Source organism: Pan paniscus, chromosome 12, assembly GCF_029289425.2.
Source record: "Pan paniscus chromosome 12, NHGRI_mPanPan1-v2.0_pri, whole genome shotgun sequence".
Taxonomy (NCBI): Eukaryota; Metazoa; Chordata; class Mammalia; order Primates; family Hominidae; genus Pan; species Pan paniscus.
This window is the reverse complement of record NC_073261.2, coordinates 39,630,524-39,654,126: the sequence shown is the minus strand read 5'-3', so window position 1 is coordinate 39,654,126 and position 23,603 is coordinate 39,630,524. Positions and strand designations below refer to the sequence as shown.

General features: G+C 39.8%; 1 protein-coding gene across 1 annotated transcript in view; it reads left to right on the top strand.

The window, feature by feature from the left end:
* RMND5A (required for meiotic nuclear division 5 homolog A) overlaps positions 1-23,603 on the top strand; it is a 58,291-nt gene that overhangs the window by 14,052 nt on the left and 20,636 nt on the right. The window contains exons 2-4 of the mRNA XM_034953504.3: positions 7,116-7,258; positions 18,080-18,214; positions 19,642-19,742. Of these exons, the coding sequence (XP_034809395.1) occupies positions 7,116-7,258; positions 18,080-18,214; positions 19,642-19,742 (379 nt within the window). The remainder of the gene's footprint in view (positions 1-7,115; positions 7,259-18,079; positions 18,215-19,641; positions 19,743-23,603) is intronic.

Here is a 23,603-nt window from a genome sequence, read left to right as displayed (position 1 = left end):
GCAGTGGCCAACCTGGATGTAGTTATGGTGGAGATGGCTGTCATAGTAATTCCCCAGCTTTTCTTCTAGGAACTGAATCCAGTTTCTTTCACATAAAGGTTCTCCTAGAAGCAGGTTGTGTTTTCATACAGAGAAATCAAAAGAACATTAGAACTCTCCCAGTAGGACTTATAGAAGTTTGGTTGACTGTCAGTCTGGTCATTATAGCAATTTTCAAACCTGTTTTAAACCTTTGGCTGCTTTCCACTGAATCCATTTGAAAATGCATTAGTGAACTCTTTCTCTCTTAACAGGGCTTTCCCAGGGTTCTCTTTCAGATTATTCCATTCTGCTTTTCTTGAGTTTCCTAATACCTTACAGAAATTATTTTTCCTTGGAGCATTCTGAGAACTCTCAGTATTAATTAATGGGCCATAAACTGCTTGTATCTGTCATTCATAAAATTGAAAACCAAAAATTAGAGGAATTTGTAGATGGTAAAGGAAGAAAAGGAGGTAACAAATAGCACCAAACTCCAGATATGTAAGTTACTACGATTTGAAAATATCAGTGGATTTCAAGGTTGGTGCGTGAAAGTTCAGTGGTAAATTCTAGGTGACCTCTTTCCTCCAGCTTGGCTTCATCCTTTTTTATTTTTTTTATTATTGTTTTCGAGACTGAGTCTCGCTCTGTCACCGAGGCTGCAGTGCAGTGGCGCAATCTCGGCTTACTGCAGCCTCTGCCTCCAGGGTTCAAGCTATTCTCTTGCCTCAGCCTCCTTAGTAGCTGGGATTGCAGGCGCTCACCACCACGCCCAGCTAATTTTTGTATTTTTAGTAGAGACGGGATTTCACCATATTGGCCAGGCTGGTCTCAGACTCCTGACCTCAAGTGATCCGCCTGCCTCGGCCTTCCTTAGTGCTGGAATTACAGGCGTGAGCCATCGTACCTGGCACCCTTTTTATTTTTTGTATTTTTCCTACCTTGTTGTCTGCTGGTTGTAGAAATAAATGTGTCTGGATGGATAGGAGGTATGACTTCTTTTTAAAAACATTTTCTTTATTTCTGAAAGAAATCCAGTACTCATTAACAGTCACTCTCCATTCCCACCCTGTCTCCTCCCACTCCAAATACCATTAATCTATGTCTGTCTCTATAGATTTGTCTATTCTGTACCTTTCATGCAAATGAAATGACACAATATGTGGCCTTTTGTGTCTGGCTGATTGAATACTTAATGTAATATTTTCAAGGTTCATCTATGTCATAGTATGTATCAGTACCTCATTTCCTTTAATGACTGGATAATCCATTGTTTATCCATTCATTCTTTGGAGGTTTGGTTTGTTACCAGTTTTTGTCTTATGAATAATGCTACTGTGAACATTCTGATTCAGGTTTTTGTGTGGACATGTTGTTCTTTTGGGTATATAACTAGGATATAACTAGGAGTGGAATTTCTGGGTCATATGGTAACTGTTTAACGTTCTGAGGAACTGCCAAATTGTTTTCTATGGTGTCTGCACCATTTTATATTCCACTAGCAATGGATAAGGCTTTGAATTTCTCCACATCCTTTCCAACAGTTATCATTGTGTATTCCTGATAGCCAATCTTGTGGGCATGAAGTAGTATCTCATTGTAGTTTTGATTTTCATCTCATAATGACCAATAATATTGAGCATCTTTTTGTGTGCCTGTTGGCTATTTGTATATCTTCTTTTGAAAAATGTCTATTCAAATCCTTGACCTTTTTTTTTGAGTTAGGATCTTGTTTTTCATCCAGGCTGGAATGCAGTGGTGCAATCATAGCTCACTGCAGCCTCAGCCTCCTGGGCTCAAGGGATCCACTTGCCTCAGCCTCCCTAGTTGCTAGGACTACTGGCATGAGCCACTGTGCCCAGCCACATTTTTGTATTTTTTTTGTAGAGACAGAGTCTCGCCTTGTTGTCCAGGCTAGTCTCAAACTCCTGGGCTCAAGTGGTTCACCTGCCTTGGCCTCCCAGAGTGCTGGGATTAAAGGCGTGAACTGTGCCTTGTGCTTTGCCCATTTTTAAATTGCATTGTTTGTCTTGTTATTGTTGAGCTTTAAGAGTTCTTTATATTATTCTGGATACTAAACCCTTATCAGAATGTGATTTGCAAATATTTGCTCCCCTTCTATGAATTGTCTTTTCACTTTATTGATAGTGTTTGCAACACAAGTTTTTAATTTTGATGAAGTCCATTTTAATTATTTTTTCTTTGGTTGCTTGTGCTTGTGGTGTCATAGCTGAAAAACCATTGCCTAATTCAAGGTCAGAAATGCATCTGTTTTCTTTTAAGAATTTGATAGTTTCAGCTCTTACATTTAGGTCTTTATTCCATTTGAGTTAATTTTTATTTTTGATTTTATTTTTTTGAGACAGGGTCTCACTCTGTTGCCCAGGCTGGAGTGTAGTGACATGCTTACGGTTCACTGCAGCCTCTACCTTCTGGGCTCAAGCAGTCCTCCCACCTCAGCCTCCCTAGAAGCTTGGACTATGGGCGTGCACCACCACCCCCTGAATAATTTTTGTATTCTTTGTAGGGTGGAGTTCTGCCATGTTGCCCAAGTTAGTCTCAAACTCCTGGGCTCAAGCAATGCACCCACCTCGGGCTCCCAAAGTGCTTGTATTACAGGCTTGAGCCACTGCATTTGGCTCATTTGAATTAGTTTTTATATATTATGTGATTCTTTTGCATGTGGATATCTTGCTGTCTCAGCACCATTTGTTGAATATGGCTCTAACAAAAGCAAAAACAAAAACTATTTTTTCCTCACTTTATTTACCATCAATTCAGATACTTACATGTCTTGCACATTTGCAGGCACTATTAATATAAAACTGGAGTATACAATTTATAATAAGGACTTGGTCTTCCCTTGGGGGCTTATGTTTAGTAGAGACTGATGATGGTATATATACATGAAATTGTTAAAGTGGGTTATAATTAAGTGCTGGGGGAGTAGAGGAGAGATCAGAAGTTACCAGGAATTCAGAAGAGGGAGTAAGTCTGTGGTCAGATGGGTTCATAGAGAAGATGAGGCTGTTGAGGTTAGGTGTGCTTTAGGTACAGAAAGATCAGAAATGGCCAGAACAGAGCTGCTGAAGCAATTAGATGCTTTTGGTCCAAGAAATCTATGGAACACCTTTTAAACAGATTTTGAAATTTTCTTGAAGTACCAAGTCTTGTCTTAGCCTAAATTATGTTATTAGAAGTTGGAAGCCTAATTGTGTTATTGGAAGTTGGAAACACTTGATAGAAACTTTGTGCAACTGTATTTAGAGATAAGGAAAGCTTTTTTCTTATCTTTTCATTTATCTCAGTAGTTATCACTGAACCAGACTTAATATAGTCCCTCTTCACAGTTCCCTGTAACCTTTTAGGATTTCTTTTCATAGAATTTTAGAGAAACTATTCTTGTCATCGTCACTGATTACTTCCACATTGTAAATCCAGTGGCCAATTCTCAGTCCACATCTTACTTGACCTAGTAGCACATCAACACAGCTGGTTACTCCTCCTTCCTTGACACATTTTCTTCTCTTGGTTTCCCCAACATTATACTTTTCTTGAGTTTCCTCCTCCATCACAGTTAGTGCTTCAGTAGTCTTTGTTAGCCTCCTTTTCCAGTTCTATTTCTTCCCAGCCTCATAAACTTGGAGTTCTCAAGACTCAGTTCTTTTATCACTTCTCTGTGTCTGTACTGACTCCCCTGGTGATTTCATATAGTCCCATGCATTAAGTATCATATATATATGTATATATATATATGTCAGTGACTCACAAATTTGTATCTCCAGCACTAACACTGCTGTTGAACTCCAGGTTTGTATATCTCACCAACTCCTCCACTTATGCACTGCGGTGCCTACTCAATGTCTCAAACTTAACAAGCCCCAAACTGAACTTTCTCTCTCTCCTCACCCCTCATACCTGCTTAGCCTTTATTCTTTTTTGGCAGGATGGGGAGTTGAGGTCTCGCTCTGTCACTCAGGCTGGAGTGCAGTGCTGTAGCTCCCTGCAGCCGAGACGTCCCAGGCTGAAGTGATCCTCACACCTCAGCTTCCCAAGTAGCTGGGACCACAGTCGTGTGCCACCGTGCCCAGCTAATTTTTGTATGTTTTGTAGAGACAGGGTCTGACTCTGTTGCCCAAGGTTGGTTTCAAACTCCTGTGCTCAAGTGATCCTCCTGCCTTGGCCTCCTGAAGTGCTGAGATTGTTTTTGTTTTAACTGAAGACAACTCCATCTTTCTAGTTGACCCAGGCTAGAAATCTTGGAGACATCTGTGAGTCCTTTTCTTCACTCATGTCCAGTCATGAAATCCTGGACTGAGCCAGTGTCATTTCTCATCTGGATTGCTGCCACAGCCTCTTATTTTCCTGCTCAGTTCTGGTACTCCTGTTGCCAGTTAGACTGACCATATTGAAATGTTTTATCGGCCAGGCATGGTGGCTCACGCCTGTAATCCGAGTACTTTGGGAGGCCGAGGCAGGAGGATTGCTTCAGCACAGAAGTTTGAGACCAGCCTGGGCAACATGATGAAGCCCTGTCTCTGCAAAAAATACAAAAATTATCCGGTGTGGTGGTGGGCGCCTGTCATCCAAGCTACTTGGGAGGCTGAGGTAGGAGGATTGCTTAAGCACGGGAAGCAGAGGTTGCAGTGAGCCCAGATTGTGCCACTGCACTCCAGTGTGGGCAACAGAGCGAGACCCTGTCTCAAAAAAAAAAAAAAAATGTTTTTTGTGGGTTTTTTTTTTTTATTAGTTTACATGCCTTCTCTGCTCAAAACCTTGCAGTGGTCCCTTTCAGTCAAAGTAAAAGCATAAGTCTTTACAATGCCAAAGAGATCCTACCAAACCAGGACCATTATCTCTTGGACCTCTTCTTCCATTTTCCTTGGCCAGAAATCCACTTTTGACACGCTGACCTCTTTGTTGTTTGAATAGTCTAGGTGTATTTTTGCAGTAGGGCTTTTCTCCCCTCAGCCTGGCATGCTTTCCCCAAAGTAGCCAGCCACATGGTAATTCCTTCACTTTTTTCAAGTCTTGGCTCCAGTGTCATCTACTCAGTGAAGCCTACCATGCCAGCACTGTTTTGAAGTTGCGGTTGCTCCACCCACACACACTCCCCATCTCTCTTACCCTGCTTTTCTTCCCCAGGTAGCATGTATCATCTTTTGTCGTAGTATATAATTTGCTTGTTTTGTGTGTTACGTCTCTTGCCAGAAGTTAAGTTGTTGGGAAGGGATTTTTGGTTATTTTGTTTCACTGCTGTACCTGTCATATATAGTGAGTGCTCAATAAATATTGGTTAAATGAGCGGGCATCCTAGGGCTGTTGTACTCTTGGGCTCCTTGTTTAAATTCTCAGGTTCCGTCCCGGACCTATTGAATGAGAAACTCTGGGGATGGGGTCCAGCTACTTTGTTTTAACTTAAGTGATTCTGATGTAAATTAAAATTCAAGAACCTCTTCTATATAATAATGTTGGTTAGGATTTCAGAAACCAGGCCTGTTGCTTACAGGTGGGAATACGTAGATAGAGAGGGAAATGACAAATACCATAACTGGGTTTGTTTTATCTGTCTCTTTTTCTCCCTTCTCCTCCTTTTTTTCCTGCTATAGGAACAAAATTTGGAGGGAGGTAGCTCAGGGAAAGGATGTAAACTGTAGTAACTTTTGGTTGATCTCATGTGTGTCAGGGGTCTTCAAAACCACCTTTAGGTTCCAGTGATTCATTAAAAGGAGTCACACAGTTCAGCATATAATCATACTCTTAGCTAAAATTTATTACAGCAAAAGGGTGTAAAGCAAAATCACCAAAGGGAAAAGACTCATGGGGCAGAAGTCCAAAGTCCAAAGTTAGGCAGTCCAGAGTTAGGAGTGGGTGCCCTGGTGACCAGCCCCCAATAAAAACCCTGGGCACTGAGCTTCTAATGAGCTTCCCTGGTAGGCAACACTTAACACTTCTCACAAACCATGGCTGCAGGAATTAAACATATTCCATGTGACTTCACTGGGAGAGGACTATTGGAAGCTTTCTCCAAGCCAGGAGAAAGCCAGGTACTCACTGCCTAGCATGTATCAAAATTCTAGATTCCCAGAAGGAAAGCAGATGTTCACCATAAATCACACTGTACAACAGTTTAGGCACAATGAGCCATCCTTTTCAGCTAGGGCAGGGGTCTCCAAACCCCCGGGTATGGACCAGTACCCCTCTGTGGCCTGTTAGGAACCAGGCCGTGCACAGCAGGAGGCAAGCGGCGGTGAACGAGCATTGCCGCCTGAGCTCCACCCACTGTCAGATCAGCGGCAGCATTAGATTCTCATAGGGGCATGAACCCTTTTGTGAACTGCACATTCGAGGGATCTGGCTCACGTGCTCCTTATGAGAATCTAACTAACGCCTGATCTGAGGTGGAACAGTTTCATCCTGAAACCGTTCCCCCCAGCCCTCGTCCGTGGAAGAAATGTCTTCCACGAAACTGGTCCCTAGTGCCAAAAAGTTTGGGGAACACTGAGTTAGGGAGTGATGGGAACACTCCCAAACTCCCGGGTTTCTATATGCCAGCCAAGAGGTGACTTTGTAAGCAGGACTTTCTAAGGGTAGTAGTCTATGACCTGCTGTGTTAACTCCTTTCTGCACATCGTGGTACCCAGGGAAGTTTGTTTTCTTCTACCTCTTTATATGGAATATGAAGCATTTGCACTAAATCATCTCTCTTGAGGAAATTTAGTAACAACCAGAACGTTTTGAGAATGACTTGAAGAGTGTAACTGGGTTTAATAAGTGAGTTTATTCACTTAGACATATTTTCTCAAAAATAATACTGCCTTGACAGTATTATTCACAGCCTGTGCTGGTTTTTGTAATGATAAAAATGATTCCTTTCACAGTAAAATTTTCTTATTTCCAAAAATAAAAAAATTATATCTTTCTGAGTATCCATTTGAAAAATCACATCTATGAATGTGACCATCAGCTTCAAAGCAGATACTGGTTTTTCTTCACTTTTCTTCCATCTTTCATGGTCCAAAAGGCCCATTAGAAACTTGCCATCTTTGGGTTTGCTTCAGTGAGTAACCAATCCTTCCTTTGTTTTTTTATAGGCCAAGATGCTGAATTATCAGGGACACTTTCACTTGTTTTGACACAGTGCTGTAAAAGAATAAAGGATACTGTTCAAAAATTGGCCTCAGACCACAAAGACATCCACAGCAGTGTTTCTCGGGTTGGAAAAGCCATTGATAAGGTATGGTATTGAAAGAAGTGTTTTGTATTTTTTAGCATCATTCTTTTTCTTCTGTCAGTGCTTTGATAATACTAGCTTTCACAAATTACTTTATGCTATTCCTGTCATGTTTGCTTTTGATGACTTTTACAGGTCTAGTTTTACTATGTTATTCTTCCTAAAGTTCCTTGTTGCTATTATTTTAAAAATAAAAGCAAAATTAAAACCCTCTGCTTTTATAGCTTTGTTGTTTATCCATTTGCATATATGACTAGAGCTCCTAGGGTCATGATAAATAAAGTTCCAAAGAAATTTTAACCCAGTATGTGGGAGTTTGTTTACCAGAAGTAACTTTTCCTAATTCCTGAATAATTCCCTAGCTGTGACTCTGTCTCTGTTATGGGATGATTAGAATAACAGCCTTGTATCAGTCTCCCCTGCATCATCCTAACTGTTTTCTTCCTACGGGCGTCCCAGCTACCTTTCAATTTTGCCTTCTGTGTGAATGAGTGAGTGGGTTGGTTGCTAGGCAGTGAGGCTGGTCACTTTTATTTGATGTTTTTTTTCTTGTGACATTTTTTGAGTAAGCCATCTTTGACCTGGTGGTTGACTTATAAGCAGTTACCATTTTTAGTACCAGCTGATTTTATTCATGGAGTTCATAGTCCTATTGGCGCCTAAGAGAAGTATTCAAGGTTACTGTGTGATACCTCTGACTACTTCAGACATTGGGGAGATTGTGACTGGTTGGGGCATTTCTCTTCACACATCGTAAATTTCTGGGAGGGTAGGAAGAACTTTCGAGGAGTGCCCTTTGTAGCAAAGGCATCTTCTAAACAGTCTTATGAGTTAACTTAGTCTGTACTCACAAGAGTGATAGTTGTAACAGAGGTAATAGAAGCTCATTGAATCTGGAGAGTGGTTCGTGTAACTCATGGGTAGACCCAACTGTTAGAAATTATCCTGTGAAAAGGCTAGGCTTGATGCTGCTTGAGTCAGAACTATATGCTTATAAGGCAATACTGTTCACTGGTAGGTGCGGTATGACAAGACTGTGAGTGGCATGGGCTCAGAGGACTTGTTTTGGTAGTTGTGGCTTACAGAAGTGTTAGTGGCCTTTCAGAGAGTTCTCACTACTCCCATAGTGGTGTGAGGGGTTTGACTTGGCCAGAGAGTTGGAGGGTGGTTTTGGCAGCAGCAGGGTTCCAGCCACGTTGTTATGTCAGTGATGGCAGTCACCAGCAAAGTCTGGGAAGGCAGACTTTGGGGAGATTGTGACTGGGGAGATTGTGGGGAGGTTGAGACTTTGGGGAGATTGTGAAATGGCTTTGAGGTTGTGAAGCCTGTTTGGTAACTCCAAGAGAGTGAACACAGTTTTAGAAGTGGGTTTGGCATCAACCCTCTCTGGTACTATGATATTTGAAGTCTTCAGTTGGTTCCTGGAGTGGTTGTTGGTGTGTATGAGCTTAAGAACTGTGGGAGTGGTGGTGGGACACTTTATTTTCTTCCAGCAGCTGTATCCTTCTAGAATGTGATGGGGCACTTTAGAGATGGTCTTCATTTGTGGGTGAAGAACCCTCAGTTCCTCTAGAGGTACAGTAACTACTGGTGGTGTCTAAGAAGATTCACATTTTGATGTTGACAGTGACCAAGGCATCCTGGTGATTCTAAATGGCTCAAAGTTCAGACAGAACCCCAGGAAGTTCTTGGGGACATCTGTGTGACCACCAGGCTGCCTGCAGTTATAACAAAAGGTCAGCATTTGGACAGTAGAACCAAAGGTGGTATGACAGTGAGAAGAGCTAAAGCTTCCAAGGCAGCCAATCAGAGATTCTTGGAATAAGGGGGGATGGGCTCAGCAACTATAATTCTAGTGTGTGGGCTACTGACCAGGATCCGGAGCAGCTGGGCAAATAATTCACCAATTATGCTTTCTGCAGCTGGTAGGGTGACCATATATGCCATGTATGTCCCTGTTTCCTAGTTTATGTTTGTTGTCCTGTCATGATGATCAGAACCTTCTTTTGCTCTTGTCCTGCTTGCTACTGGTGCCTGGCTGAGCATCTCTTACTCCAGACCTAGCAGGTCTTTATAGATATTCATAAGGGTTGTCAGATATTTTGACTAATCTTTAAGGCAAAACATTATCTGGATGTACTTGGTGCCAAAATTGGAAGTATCTTTTTGGAAGTGGATATCAAGGGAACACATTTATAATGAATAATCTACATTCTGGCTTATTTGGGCAGGGGGATGTGTTCATGGTAAAGGTTCCTAATCACATATTTTAATTTACTCATTGCTTTTTTGAGGACTTTTTTTTTTTTCATGCCCTTGGAAGTTATAAGGACTTTTTCAAGTAATTCTTATGCAGTTTCTTTCAAAAAAATTGGGGTGTTTTTGGTTTTTGTTTTTGTTTCTGTTTTTGTTTTGAGAAGGACTCTCACTCTTTTGCCCAAGCTGGAGTGCAGTGGCACCATCTCAGCTCACTGCAAACTCTGCCTCCCACGTTCAAGCGATTCTCCTGCCTCAGCCTCCTGAGTAGTGCCCAGCCCAAAAAATTGTTTCATGTTCCTGTGAAAGTAGTTTTGGTTCTAGGTGACCTGGATTCTGGATTCTTCTCATTCGTCATATGAAACTATATTATTTAGTCTGCTGGGCGTGGTGGCTCACACTTGTAATCCCAGCACTTTGGGAGGCTGAGGCAGGCGGATCACCTGAGGTCAGGAGTTCGAGACTAGCTTGGCCAACATGGCAAACTCCCATCTCTACTAAAAATACAAAAAAAAATTAGGCACATTCCTCTAATCCCAGTTACTTGGGAGGCTGAGGGAGGAGAATCGCTTGAACCTGGGAGGCGGAGGTTGCAGTGAGTCGAGATTGCACCACTGCACTTCAGTCTGGGCAACAGAGCGAGACTCCATCTCAAAAAAAAAAAAAAAATGCGTACATACATGCTATATTATTTAGCTGACACTGAATAGTGTTTGTGGTACTGTAGTCTGCCACCACAGAGGAAAGCCTGGATCTTTTAGCTCAGTTCCCTAATATCTTTCAGTACACACTCTCTCCCCGTATTTTTGGCATCTACTTGGCCTCAGCTGAAGAGGAAGCTGTTTCCTCAATAGAAGTACCTAGACGTTGTGAATGGGCTTCTCACATACATCAGGAATTCCGTGTAGGCTGTTTCACATAAGACTCCATTGACTTGTTAAGTCCTCCAGGAGCTCTTTTAATTTGAACCCGGTAGTTGTGTAAGCTCTGGGCAGCCTGTTGTAAAGGCTGGGTGGACCTGATTGGTGGTGACCAAACAGGATAAAGCTGAATCCAGTGTGGCATAAGGCTTTTAAGAACCACGCCAAACAGACCTGAGTAATAAACTGGAATGTCCATCAGCCTGTGAGTACCACTTTATGGACACATGCTCCCACCCTCACAGGATGAGGACAAAGAAGCCAGTGGCTCTTGTATGAGCCGGCTGGTTTTGAGTGAGAAACATTAGTAAATTTTAGTCATGCTCAGTGGTATTTTTCCTTTTATATTTTAATACTTATGTTTTAAAGTTCCCTACCTATCATGTCTCTGAAAATATAACCAGAATAGAAGTTTCTGGTGGTGGTAGCCAAGATATTGTTTGGCTTTTAATTATTATGAACAGAGTCTCGCTCTGTTGCCTAGGCTGGAGTGCAGTGACACCATCACAGCTCACTACAGCCTTGACCTCCCTGGGCTCAAGTGGTCCTCCCACCTCAGCATCCAAGTCCCAGACAAGTAGCTGGGCCTACATGCGCTTGCTACCATGCCCAGTTAATTTTTTTCATTTTTGCGTAGAGATGTGGTCTTGCAGTGTTGCCCAGGATAGTCTTGAACTCCTGGCCTCCCATTGTTGGGATTATTGGTGTGAGCCACTGTGCCTGGCCCATTATTTATTTAAAATAAATAATATTTGTTCTGTGACAATTTTTTTTTTTTTTTAGTAAAAATAATGTATTTGGGCTGTTCTTGATTTCCTCTCCCATTTTTAGATAATCTAGAATTCAGTCCAGTTTAGGGTATTTTATTCAGTCAATTGACTTTTAAAGTTTACTTCCTAAGAAAAGTCAATAAAAATGATTATTGCTTTAGACTTCTAGGTATGTGTGCATATGTGTTAAATAGTACTAAAGATTTTGATATCTCAAATCTGATGTGGTATAATTAAAAGCTGACCACATACTACATGTCCTTTATAAGATTGCTGTTTTGTATATGTAAAATAACTGGAAAAATTCTGAGGCTACATGAAAGAAGTTTGCATGGAATAGACACTGCTTATTATAAAGTAAAGGTAGTTGCTATCTTAAATTTGACTTGGAAGAATGGGTAAGATTTAGAGCAGCAGAACAGTGAGATGAGATTTTTCCTTGAGGCTTGGAAAGGGCAAAACAGCAACTGAGAATATGCCTGACTCATGTTTAAGATACTTCAAGATTGACTTGATTAGAGTGACTGCTCCTGTTGGGAATAGGGAAAGGTAAATGATGGAAGGCCTGAGAGGTGTGGATTTGATCAGATGATGAAAGCAGTTGAGGATTTACTTGACCTCATTAAGTAGGATGAAAACAGACTAAATAGTAGTCATAGGTAGGAGGATAATAGCTATCACATATTGAGTATTGACCATGTTCCAGATAGTGAGCTAAGTGCTTTACATACATTTATATCTATCCCATGATGCAGGGACATTATTCCCATTTTAGATATGAGAAGACTGAGACTCAATACCCAGGTATATAATTTGGAAGTAGTGGATCAAGGTTTGGAAAAAGCTTTTACTCAAGAATCTGTTCTTAAACACTGTGCTGTACTAGGAAATCACTGAGGCCATTGCAGAGCTGGTAATGTTGAAGGGGAACAATAATAGTTAAAAAAAATTGTAAACCTCATTATCTAAACAGATCTTTTGCCACTGGGTGGAGTATCTACATTGGTGAGGCAAAATGCTGACTGTATTAAGGAGTGAATGGAGTAATGGTATAAAAAAATGACATATAGAATATTTTAAGATAGTTCTGGGTGAGCAGTCCAGAACTGCCTTTTATATTGGTGTGTGATAAACAAGGTCTGTGTGTTGGGTAGAGAGGGACAAAAGGACTTAATATCCATTAAACTGTGCTAGCTAATCCAGTCTGCAATTGCATTTAAGTGCTTTTAAATTAATGAATATTAATATCTCTGCATGCTTTTGTGTATTTGTTTTTGTTTATATTTTCTAATAAGGATTCTTTTAAATACAGAAGCAGAAGGTTTGGTGGCAACCTGGCCCTCAGATTCAGGTTTGGTTAGGTTTGGCCTGGCTCTCACATTCAGCTACTGTGTATTAAAGGTTTACTGATGGATGGATACTCATAGAGGTTTTCATGTACATTATTTATCTTAATCTTCACCAAACACTTGTAAAGTCGAGATTATTGTCTCTAGATACAGATGTGAAAACTTAGAATTGTAAGTAACCTGCCTGAAGTCACAGAGTTGGGATTAAAACCCAGATTTTAAGACTTGGAGGAACCTTTCTCAACTGGAGTTCCTTGAGAGAATTCATCTCTAGTGCCCTGAGGGCACCCACTCTACATATGAATTTCTCCCCTTTCCATAGAATGGTAAGAGATACATATCATCCTTGGAAGAATTAATAAAATAGCCACAGAAAGGCAGATAACTAATAGTGGAGGGATAGGGATGCAAATGTGACAGAAAGGCCTGGCAGAGTGGTTTGGCATGTTACTCCCTCACTTTTTTAAATAAAGCAATAACATAACAGTGTGAATCTACCTTTCTCTTAATGTTGATAACCAAAGAAGAGGTATAAATACCGTAAGGAGAATATGGAATGTCTACATCAAAAAATGCATCTACAAAATGCTGATTATGACACACTACCAAGTTTATTTTCCAGCCCTTGGTTTGTAAAGCACTGCTATCTGGTATATGCCTAAATATGGATTATTTCGTCGTAGGACAGGTGCCTCATTATCAGCTTTACTAGGTATTGTAACATTTTCCCCTGAAGGGTTTATACCAATTTACAGCCCTACCAAACACCTATAACACTTCCTGCTTCCTCATTTCTCACCTATACCTGGTATTATCAGACTTTAAATGTTTAAAGATTAATCAGATGGGTGTGAAGTAGTATCTAGTTGTACTAATTTTGCCTTTCTTTGACCATCTTGAAGGTGGGGCATCTTCTCATGTTTAACATTAGGAATTTCCCATTTGTGCATTTCATGTTCTGTCCATTTTTTCTGTTAAGTTATCTTTCTTATTGAGAGGTGTGTGTTTGTTTCAAACTCTTCTGAATACTAATCTTGTGTGGTTTGTATGCGAAGTAGCTATCGTCTGTTAGTCTGAGGAGAACCAGAATCCAGGTCTTCTTACTCTTTTAAGTATCCTTTGCTGTCTGCCTCTCACTGCTAAACCAGATTTACTGGATGCTTAAAAGGGAAATTAATTCCTGGTAGGTGCAACAATAGCACATTTTGTTGGTTCATACACTAATTTTTCTTCAAAGTAGGTGGAGAAGTTTCAGAATACATGTTAATACTATTAGGGAATTGGTACTTAGGAATTAAATACTGAGTTTTATATATATTGTGACCACTGTCTGCTCAGTCATTATAATTTTATAAAATATATTTGAGAAACGGATGGGTTTTTGATGGTAAACAGTGAAAGCCATTTCCGACTGATTTGTGTGTTCATGATACGGCATGATACGGCCTGTTTAGATCGCACACTTTCATAATGATGTTGTATCAAAGTTATTTACTCCTCTTCTGCCTCAGCTTCTAGATTTAGTGTGTCCTGGATTTCTCCTTCCAAGTCAGAACATCCTCTCCGGATGGACACACCCTTGGATGTGTGCTTTTTTGCTTTTGGTTCTTGTTTGGATCCTTTCTTCCCAATTAAGAACAGGATGCCAAAGCTTTTCTTTGCTTAAAAAATATGAAAACAAAAAGTATAGTAAGACAGAAGATGTTAATTATAGATGGTATTTCTCTTCATTAGCCACCTCTTGGCTGGTTTGCAGTGCTGTGGATTTTCTGGACAGCCATGCAAATGAGCTTGGTTACCTAGCAACAGAAGCTGGAACTAATGCTAGCTCTGATGCAACAGTGAGTAAGAACCTGCAGTTATAACAAAAGGAGTTTGACAGTGTATTGCATTTCCTCAACCTCTATATATTTTATAATCTTAGCTTTAATTTTTAATGCATGTGACCAGAAAATAAGCTATGGAAGTTTACTTATCTACCTCAGTAGTTTATACTGGAAAATCAGAATGGTAGAAGGGAGCTCAGAAGTGTCCAGAAAACAATCGAATGCATTGCTCATTCATGCTTCTTTTCCAAGAGCAGCAAATAAGTTACGAGCTTGAATGTAGTTAGATTTTGAGTGTAAGGGTGTTTGACTTTTCTTACCTATGTAGTAGTGACCATAGTAAGCCTTAAGAAAATAGAGATACACATAGGGCATTGTTGTAAAACTTTGTAGCAAACCCAAAGAAAATTGTTTAAATATTAGACTCTTTTTGTAATTTTCTAGTTGATGAATATTTACTTTTAATATGTATATTAAAGAAAGAATTCAAGGGATTATTTTGTTTGATCTGAGCAAGTACTGTCAGATGGTAGCTTATTAAAATTCTGACCTAATATATGTATTACCAGATAAAATTGTTTCAACATGATCTGTGCTTTGAGCTGACCAGCGTGTCTTCCAGCGTTGTTTTATTTTTCCCTAAGGAATAGGTACTAATAAATTTGTTGTTTGGGGAAAAATCATTAAATGAATAAGTAGAAACCTGAAGGTTGTGTTTGGATTTAATGCAGTTGATAAGTTAGTGAGAGAACTTTCTTAATTCATCTCTCTATTCTTTGCTTATAGTGTGCATTTAGACATTTAGAGAGTTATGGGCAGGTTCCTGAGTTTGTAATAAACTCATCTTCAGATCTTTAGAAACCCATCCCTTTATGCATTTGAATGGCCCTTTGGGAAGTGGAATTTGGGAGAGAATAGCATTGATCAGCCTCTGAGCTCTACTCCAGAAGAGACAGAAAGCAGTACCATCTCCGGTGTTGTAGTTGTCATAGACAGCATAAAGATAAAATAATTTACTTAAAAATACTGATGAACTGTTATAAAATTAGCTCTCAACAGGCAGAATCTGATAAATAGAAATTAAACATGATAATCTTATACAAGCAGTTGTGGTTCTTCAGTGCTAGTTAACAGTTTTTTCATTATATGCATGGATGCTCTTGCTTTAGCATCTAGGTACTTTGCATTCTTTCTTTTTCTTTCTTTTTTTTTTTGAGATGGAGTCTTGCTCTGTCTCTCAGGCTGGAGTGCAATGGTGTGATCTCGGCTCACTGCAACCTCCGCCTCCCTGGGTTCAAGCGATTCTCCTTCCTCAGCCTCCCAAGTAGATGGGATCACAGGCACCCACCACCACGCCCAGCTAATTTTGTATTTTTAGTAGAGACGAGGTTTCACCATGTTGGCCAGGTTAGTCTTGAACTCCTGACTTCAGGTGATCCTCCCACCTCGGCCTCCCAAAGTGCTGGGATTACAGGAGTGAGCCATCATGCCCACCCCGTTATTTCTATTCTTTAGGTTAAATACTTGGCTAAGAAAAATGTCTGTGAAAAGAAAATGAATAAAAATTAAGACTGACAATACTCTTGGTTTTTTGTGTTTGTTTTGTCTTGAGTGATTCCAAACCTTAATGTATGTATTAATCAGTTTTAGGCTACTGTTTTCACATCTAGAGATAGGGTAGATAGCTCTTTATAGGGAGAAAAATGTGCTTAATTTTGGAGAAAAGCACTCCTGCATTGTGATTGTAAATAGTGGGTTGTTTGCAGTTGCTGTTGCTGGTTACTTACTGCCTGTTCTTGTACATCACGTAAAATAATCCCATATTGGTTGGACTGTATATTTAAGCAGTGGTTGACTAGGATTGCAATTTTAGTGAAATCTAAATGGCCTTGTCTAGTTAAGTTTATATATTTTTAAAAAGAAATGCAAAACATTTATTAGGGAGCAATGCCTATGAAAGATAAAGGGTGCTGAAGTGGAATTAGGCTGGGAAAGCTTTCACACTGTGATGTACGTTTGCTCTTCTTTCACTCTTGATGTTTCATGTTCTTTCTGGTGTCATTTTCTTCTGTCTGAAGACTTTAGCAATGCTTTTAGAGCAAGTCTGATGGCAGTAAATTCATTTTCCCTCAGTCTGAGAATGTCTTTATTTCATCTTCATTCCTGAAGGATATTTTCACTGGATATAGAATTCTAGGATGACAGTTATTTTCTTTCAGTACTTGACAAATGTCATGCCACTTCTTTCTGGCCTCCATAGTTTCTGTTGAGAAATCTGTAGTCATTTGAATCCTGGTTCCCCTGTAAGTAACATGTCACTTTTCTCTGGCTGCCTGCAAGATTTTTTGCTTTATCTTTAGTTTTAACAGTTTGAATGTGAGATGTTTGGGTCAGATTTCTTTGAATTTGTCCATGTTGGAGTTCACTGACCTTCTAGAATCTGAGATTTATGTCTTTTGCTAAACTTGGGAAATACTCTTCAACTATTTTTTTCTGTACCATACTGTTTCTCTTCTCCTAGTATTCCGATGACACACACGTTAGATCTTTTGTAATTTTCCCACAGGTCCCTGAGGCTCTGTTTTTTTTTTTTTTTTTAAACTGGTGTTCAGATTGGATGAATTCTGTTGATTTTCACTGACTTTTTGCACTGCCACTTTCCTTCTGCTGTTGAAAAATTCATCCAATGAATTTTTTATTTTGGTTACTGTATCAGCTTTTTCCTTGCTAAGTCTCTCCCTTTGTTTCAAGATTGTTTGTATTTTTATAATAACTGCTCTAAAGTTTTGGATGGTTCCAGCATCTCTGTCATGTTGGCATTGGTGTCTGTTGATCATGTTTTTCCATGTGAGTTGAGATTTTCTTGGTTCTTTGTATGCCAAGTAATTTTGCAGTATCTTGAACATTTTGAATATGTATTATAGTACTCTGGGTCTTGTTTAAGTTCTGTGGAGAATGTTGGTATTTTTGTTTTAGCAGGCAATCAACCTTGTTGGATTCAGGCCACAAGTTCTAACCAGTCTTTTCTGGGTTGTAGTTTCAGTGTTAGTTTTGTTTCTAAAGCCATTACAGTTATTTAGATTTGTCCTGTGTGTGTACCACCTGGTAGCCAATATGGGACCTAGGAATTAGGTCTATTCCCTAGTTCAGTTTTCAAAATCTGTAGTATGCTCTTTAGAGTCAGGGCCATGCATGTATAGCTCAAAGGCAAACCCAGAGGTGTAGATAAACCACTCTCTTAACTACTTGGCCATGCCCCCACAACCACTTTCAGCCTCAATACTGCAGTTGTTGGGATGTGCCATGGATTATTATGTTGATAGGCATATGTGTTTTCTCCTTTTTTCCCCTCCCATTATAGACAGTGCTGCAGTGGGCATGCTTTTACAGGTCATCATTGCATTCCTCTAAAAAACATTGCTGCATATAATGCCTAGAAATCAGTTCATTCGCTTGATTTTATTTTATTCATGGATACCATTATTAAATCTACTTTAAAAAAACATTATCTAAAAATATACCTATTTACTCTTCTAGCATGACAAGTTTTAGAAAGGAGCAGTGGAAAAATTCCTTCCTATGGGCCGCTGTAAATTGCAGTTGGGTACTTATTGGGGTATCTCAGACTGAAAGACCATTTTTTTCCTGTTAAGTGGGGTGAAAATAATCTATTTATGATTCCCTTTCTCTTTCTTTTCCCCAGAATTTTGATTCTGACATTAGCAGTGTGGGAATAGATGGCTGCTGGCAGGCAGACAGCCAAAGGCTTCTCAATGAGGTGATGGTGGAGCACTTCTTTCGACAAGGAATGCTGGATGTGGCTGAGGAGCTCTGTCAGGTAACAGTGTGCCAACTGGGAGGATATGAAAAAGAAACAAGGGAACTCCTTGGAGTTTACAGTATTTGCAGGGTGGGGTTTTGAGTCTTCCTCTAGCTATAGATAGATTTTTAATATTTAAATTATCAGAGATGACCTCATTTTACTAGGAGTATTTTGGGGAATTTTTTAAGTGGCAAAAATTATAGTTCTAGAACTTGTTATCGAGATCATTTTTTTCTTGTTCCTGTCCCAGAAGGTTAGTCCCAGTTCATGAATCAAAGGGCGCAAAAGCGATATTCTTTCTTCATTTCCATTTTTGATATAGAAGGTTAGTATAGCAGACAAGAGGAAAGGGACGAAAACATTGATGTTTGTTCTTCTGTTCTAGCCCAGCTTAAACGATTTTATCAAATGAATTTCCAACTAAAATTTTTTACTTCGCATTAGCAGCATTTGTCTTTTATTTCTATCACACATGAGTTAGAACTCTACAACAGTTTACCAATACCATGTAGTCATAATAGTAGCAGCTGCCATATATTGAGTGCTTACCTTAAGCCAAGCCCTGCCTTTATTCCTTGCTGCAATCCCATGAAGTAAAAATTATTGTTTCCATTCTACAGATGAAAAATCTAAGGTCTGGAGAAGTAAGTTGCCCGAGGCCTTAACAGGTTCTTTGTGAAAGAACTGGGATTCAGTCCCTGATTCGTATGTCTTCACACTTCGTTCTAAGCCACCATGTGCTGTTGCATTTTTGTTTAGAAACATGAAGGACCGAAAGAATTAGTTTAAAATCAGTCTGTAAACCAAACCTCTAATCTAAGTCTTTTCTATTTTAAACAATTCAGATAAATGATAACTCGGTTTTTCTCTGTACCTTACAGGGATTTTGTGTATGTGTCCATGTAATTTCCTGCAGTAAACTGTCATTGAGGATTGTTTGCTTTTAAGTAACAAAAGACCCACAATTACAGTGGCTTAAGCAAAAGTGAAATTTTTTTCTTGCACAGAAATCGGTAGTAAGACGTCCACAGCATGTTTGGTAGCTCTGCATTGTGAAACTCTTAGGGACTTAGCACCTTGTACCTCTGTTATTCCCAGGGTGTCTCCTGTTTTCAGAGTCCAGGATAGCAGCCAAAGCTCCAGCCATACCTTTGTATCCCAGAAAGGGGCAGAGTGCATATTTATGTTTCATTGGTCAGAACTTAACATCTTACAAAGCCATACCCAGCTTTATTCCATTTGCTTATGTACCCTGCTGAAATTTGGGGATTCTACTATGGAAAAGAGGGGAAGAATGTACTAGGGGGCAGTCATCAGTCTCTACTATAGGGAATTATCATTAATGGCTTGCCCCATATTTTACAATCTAGAATATACTTTTACCACTAGCTCCTTACCCTGATGACTGCTAACAAAAGTTCTTTCTTTCTTTCTTTTTCCAGGAATCTGGTCTTTCTGTAGACCCAAGTCAGAAGGAACCATTTGTGGAGTTAAATAGAATATTAGAGGCATTAAAGGTCAGAGTTCTGAGACCTGCTCTGGAGTGAGTATTGAGTTTGCTTTCTTTTGAGTACTTTGAGAACTCTCTGTAAGAAAACTCAATCAGAAAACACATTAGAGATTTTTAGATATATTTATCTTACCTGTGGTAGATTTCAGAGAAATCAAAGGAGAATTATTTTATTTATTTTGGCTAAGTGAAATATGGGGGGTGTGCAATATGAGAAAATGGTTGGAGCTTATTTCACTTATCAGTTGGTCTGAATTCCCATGAGAGAAAAGGGTTTTCTGTTTCCAGGCTACACCACCACTTTGTGTGGGCTGACATTACAACAAGCACTATTGTTCAGCCAGTGCAAGTTTGATATTTAAGCTTCCTTCATGTGCTGGGTTTTGCTGGGTTTTCTGCTAGCATTCTAAGAAATTATTGGTTATTGGAACTAGGTGGTGTGGATGAAGAGAACAAATATTTTTATAAAGCTACTCTATTCTTAATTACTGTGGATTTTGGTAATTGACCATGAACCTCTCATTGATAAGAATTGTCTGAAATTACTCAGTAAGCTATAATAAATATTATTCTAGAGCAGGGTCAGCAAGCTTTTCCATAAAGGACCAAGTAGGAAATATTTTAGGCTTTTCAGTTCACATAAGGTCTCTGTCGCATATTCTCCATTTTATTTTACAACCCTTTAAAAATTTAAAAACCCATTCTTGGCCATCTGCTATACAAAACAGGCAGCAAGCTGTATGTGGCCTGTGCCATAGTTTGCTGGCCCCAGTCCTAAAATTTTTTACTGTGAGGATTACCAGGTTATTTGTAATAAATAGCTCGTAAAATAAAGGGAAGAAACTGGATTATAGAAGCAGTGATTTGTTGTGAGCTTATAGCTTTGGAATCCTGGTATTTTAAAACCAGAAAAATTAACCATCAGTGTTACAGGGTTAGTTGGGAAATTGACTTTTATAAAATGTACGCTTTTTCCCTTAAAATTTAGTTCCACTAACCCATTTAATTCTTCATAGCTTAGTTTTTTCTTTCTGATCATTTCTCAGTTCTTTTTCCTTTTTGAGACAGGGTCTCACTGTCACCCAGGCTGGAGTGCAGTGGCATAATCATGGCTCACTACAGCCCCAACCCCCCAACCTCCCGCCTTAGCCTCCCGCGTAGTTGGGACTACAGGACTGTGCCGTTATGCCCAGCTAATTAAAAAAAATTTTTTTTTGTAGAGACAGGATCTCACTATGTTACCCAGGCAGGTTTCGAACTCCTGAGCTCAAGTGATTCTCCCACCTCGGCTTCCCAAAGTGCTGGAATTACAGACTTGAGCCTCTGTACTTGGCCATTTCTCAGTTCTCAGAAAATTTTGTATAGTTCTAAAACCAGCCCAGATGACTAGATAGAAATTCCTGTATAAATTTATATAAAATTCTTGTATAAATTATAATAGATCTCACTTAAGAACTGTACCTCTGTGTAAGATGCATATTACCTTTGTAGAATTTGTTTAAGCAAATTTCAGATTGTGACACATTTGGGAGATAAATTCAACCAAATACCTCTAACACCTCTTAAACAAAATATGGCAACAACTACTTTTTTTTTTTTTTTCCCCCAAAGAGACAGAGTCTTGCTCTGTGGCCCAGGCTGGAGTGCAGTGGGATGATCATAGCTCACTGCACCCTCTCAAACTCCTGGGCTTAAGTAATCTTCCTGCCCCGGCCTCCTGAGTAGCTAAGACTACAGGTGCACACCACCACACCTGGCTAATTTTTAAATATTTTATAGAGACAGGATTTATCTGTGTCGCTCAGGCTGGTCTCAAACTTCTGGCCTCAAGTGATCCTCCTGGAGCGTCAGCTGCCCAAAGTACTGGGATTATAGGCATGGGCAATGTGCCCGAGAAAGCCTACATACATATATGAACATGTAATGGGTTTCCCAGTTGTTTTATAGTGATTAGCAAATAATATTTGGGTTGTTATTCAAGGTAATATTCACTTATCTATGCGTTTCTTAGGTTTTTTCATTAAACTTTGTTCATATGTGCTAGTCATGTACGTACTATGACTATATCTGTAGTCACTGGCACATAGTATTTGCTACCTTAGCCTTCAGAGTACTCCAGACTTTTCTCCTAAGAGCCTTTTTAACTTTGTGCGTATATAAGATATGTTTCTTATTGATAAGTATGTTATGTATATTGATTATTTCTGTAAATTTTGTCTATTATTTGTTGCCTTAAAACAATTCCTCTCAGGCAGAGAGAGGACTTGTTCCATAAGTAAAAATTTTCTCATTTCATGTTTCTGGGAGTAGTGTTTAATATCAGCATGAGGGAATGTAGTGGTAATCATAGTTAACTCTGCTTGAGTGGTTATTGTATGCCTAGCATCGTTCTAAGCATTTTACATGTCTTAACCTATTCAACCCTCATATTAACCTATGAGGTAAGTCATCTTACCCAGAAGCAATTAGGGCCTAGAAGATCCTCTGTGAAAAAAAGTCAAAAGATTATGAGAAATGCTTTACATAGTAGTCCCCCAGTATTCTCATTTGAGGTTCATTTTAACTTATTAAATGTATCATCAAGCCAGGTGCAGTGGCTCACACCTGTAAGCCCAGCACTTTGGGAAGCTGAGGTGGGCAGATCGCTTGAGCCCAGGAGTTCGAGACCAGCCTGGGCAACATAGCAAAACCCTATCTCTACAAAAAAATAGAAAAATTAGCTGGGCATGGTGGTGTACGCCTGTAGTCTGAACTACTCAGGAGGCTGAAATGGGAGGATCACTTGAGCCCAGGAGGCGGAGTCTGCAGTGAACCAAGACCACACCACCACTCCAGAGCTGAATCCTGTCTCAAAAAAATAAGAAAATAAATAGAAGTAAAAACGTACCATCAGTAATCCTACGGTAAAGAAACTCATTTAACTTGGTATAGCCCAGTGTTTTCTCTGTGTATTTGACCAATCTTGTTTTCCCTCCAGATAACACATTTAAAACCCATAAAATTGGAGTTATACAAAACATAAGATTTAATAGAAATTGTCATTACAACAACTCAGATTTTTCCAATTCTTGCCTATTGTGGGTGCAGAGCAGATACTGACTAAGCATCTTTCATGAGCTAGGTACAGAAAATTCCCTTTACTCAACTTACAGCAAAAGTTGAATGATATGGGACACCAATTTGGGGAATTCTAGTTAAGGTACAAGGCGGGAGATATCTGCCAGTTATGCAGCATCCCATTTGTTCCTGCTGGGAAGGATATCATGGAGCTCACAAGGGAAAAGAGGAAGGAGAGGATGCAGCAATTCCTCCAGACTGCCTACGCGGTGAGAAGGCAGAAGCCAGCCAAAAATTTGAGGTGGCTAGGCCGGGCACGGTAGCTCATGCCTGTAATCCCAACACTTTGGGAGGCCGAGGCGGGCGAATCATCTGAGGTCAGGAGTTCAAGACGAGTCTGACCAACATGGGGAAACCCCATCTCTAGTAAAAATACAAAATTAGCCAGGTATGGTGGCGCATGCCTGTAATCCCAGCTACTCAGGAAGGCTGAGGCAGGAGAATCGCTTGAACCCGGGAGGCGGAGGTTGCGGTGAGCCAAGATCGCGCCACTGCACTCCAGCCTGGGCAACAAGAGTGAAACTCAGTCTCAAAAAAAAAAAAAAAAAAAAAAGTGGAGGTGGCTAAAGGCCATTGAGGGCCTAGGAGAATGGTGATATTGTGGAGAGAAGTGGCAGAACAACATCTGATTACATAGATCTAATCAGGACCTTGCCTGCTCCTGTGTTCCGTGCCCTTGTACCTCTGAGTTTGTACAGATTTTCCCCCTCATCCAGATTTCTTTTATGCTCACCCAGATTGTTTTATTTGCTTTTTGAATTTCTCTTGGCGCCTAGA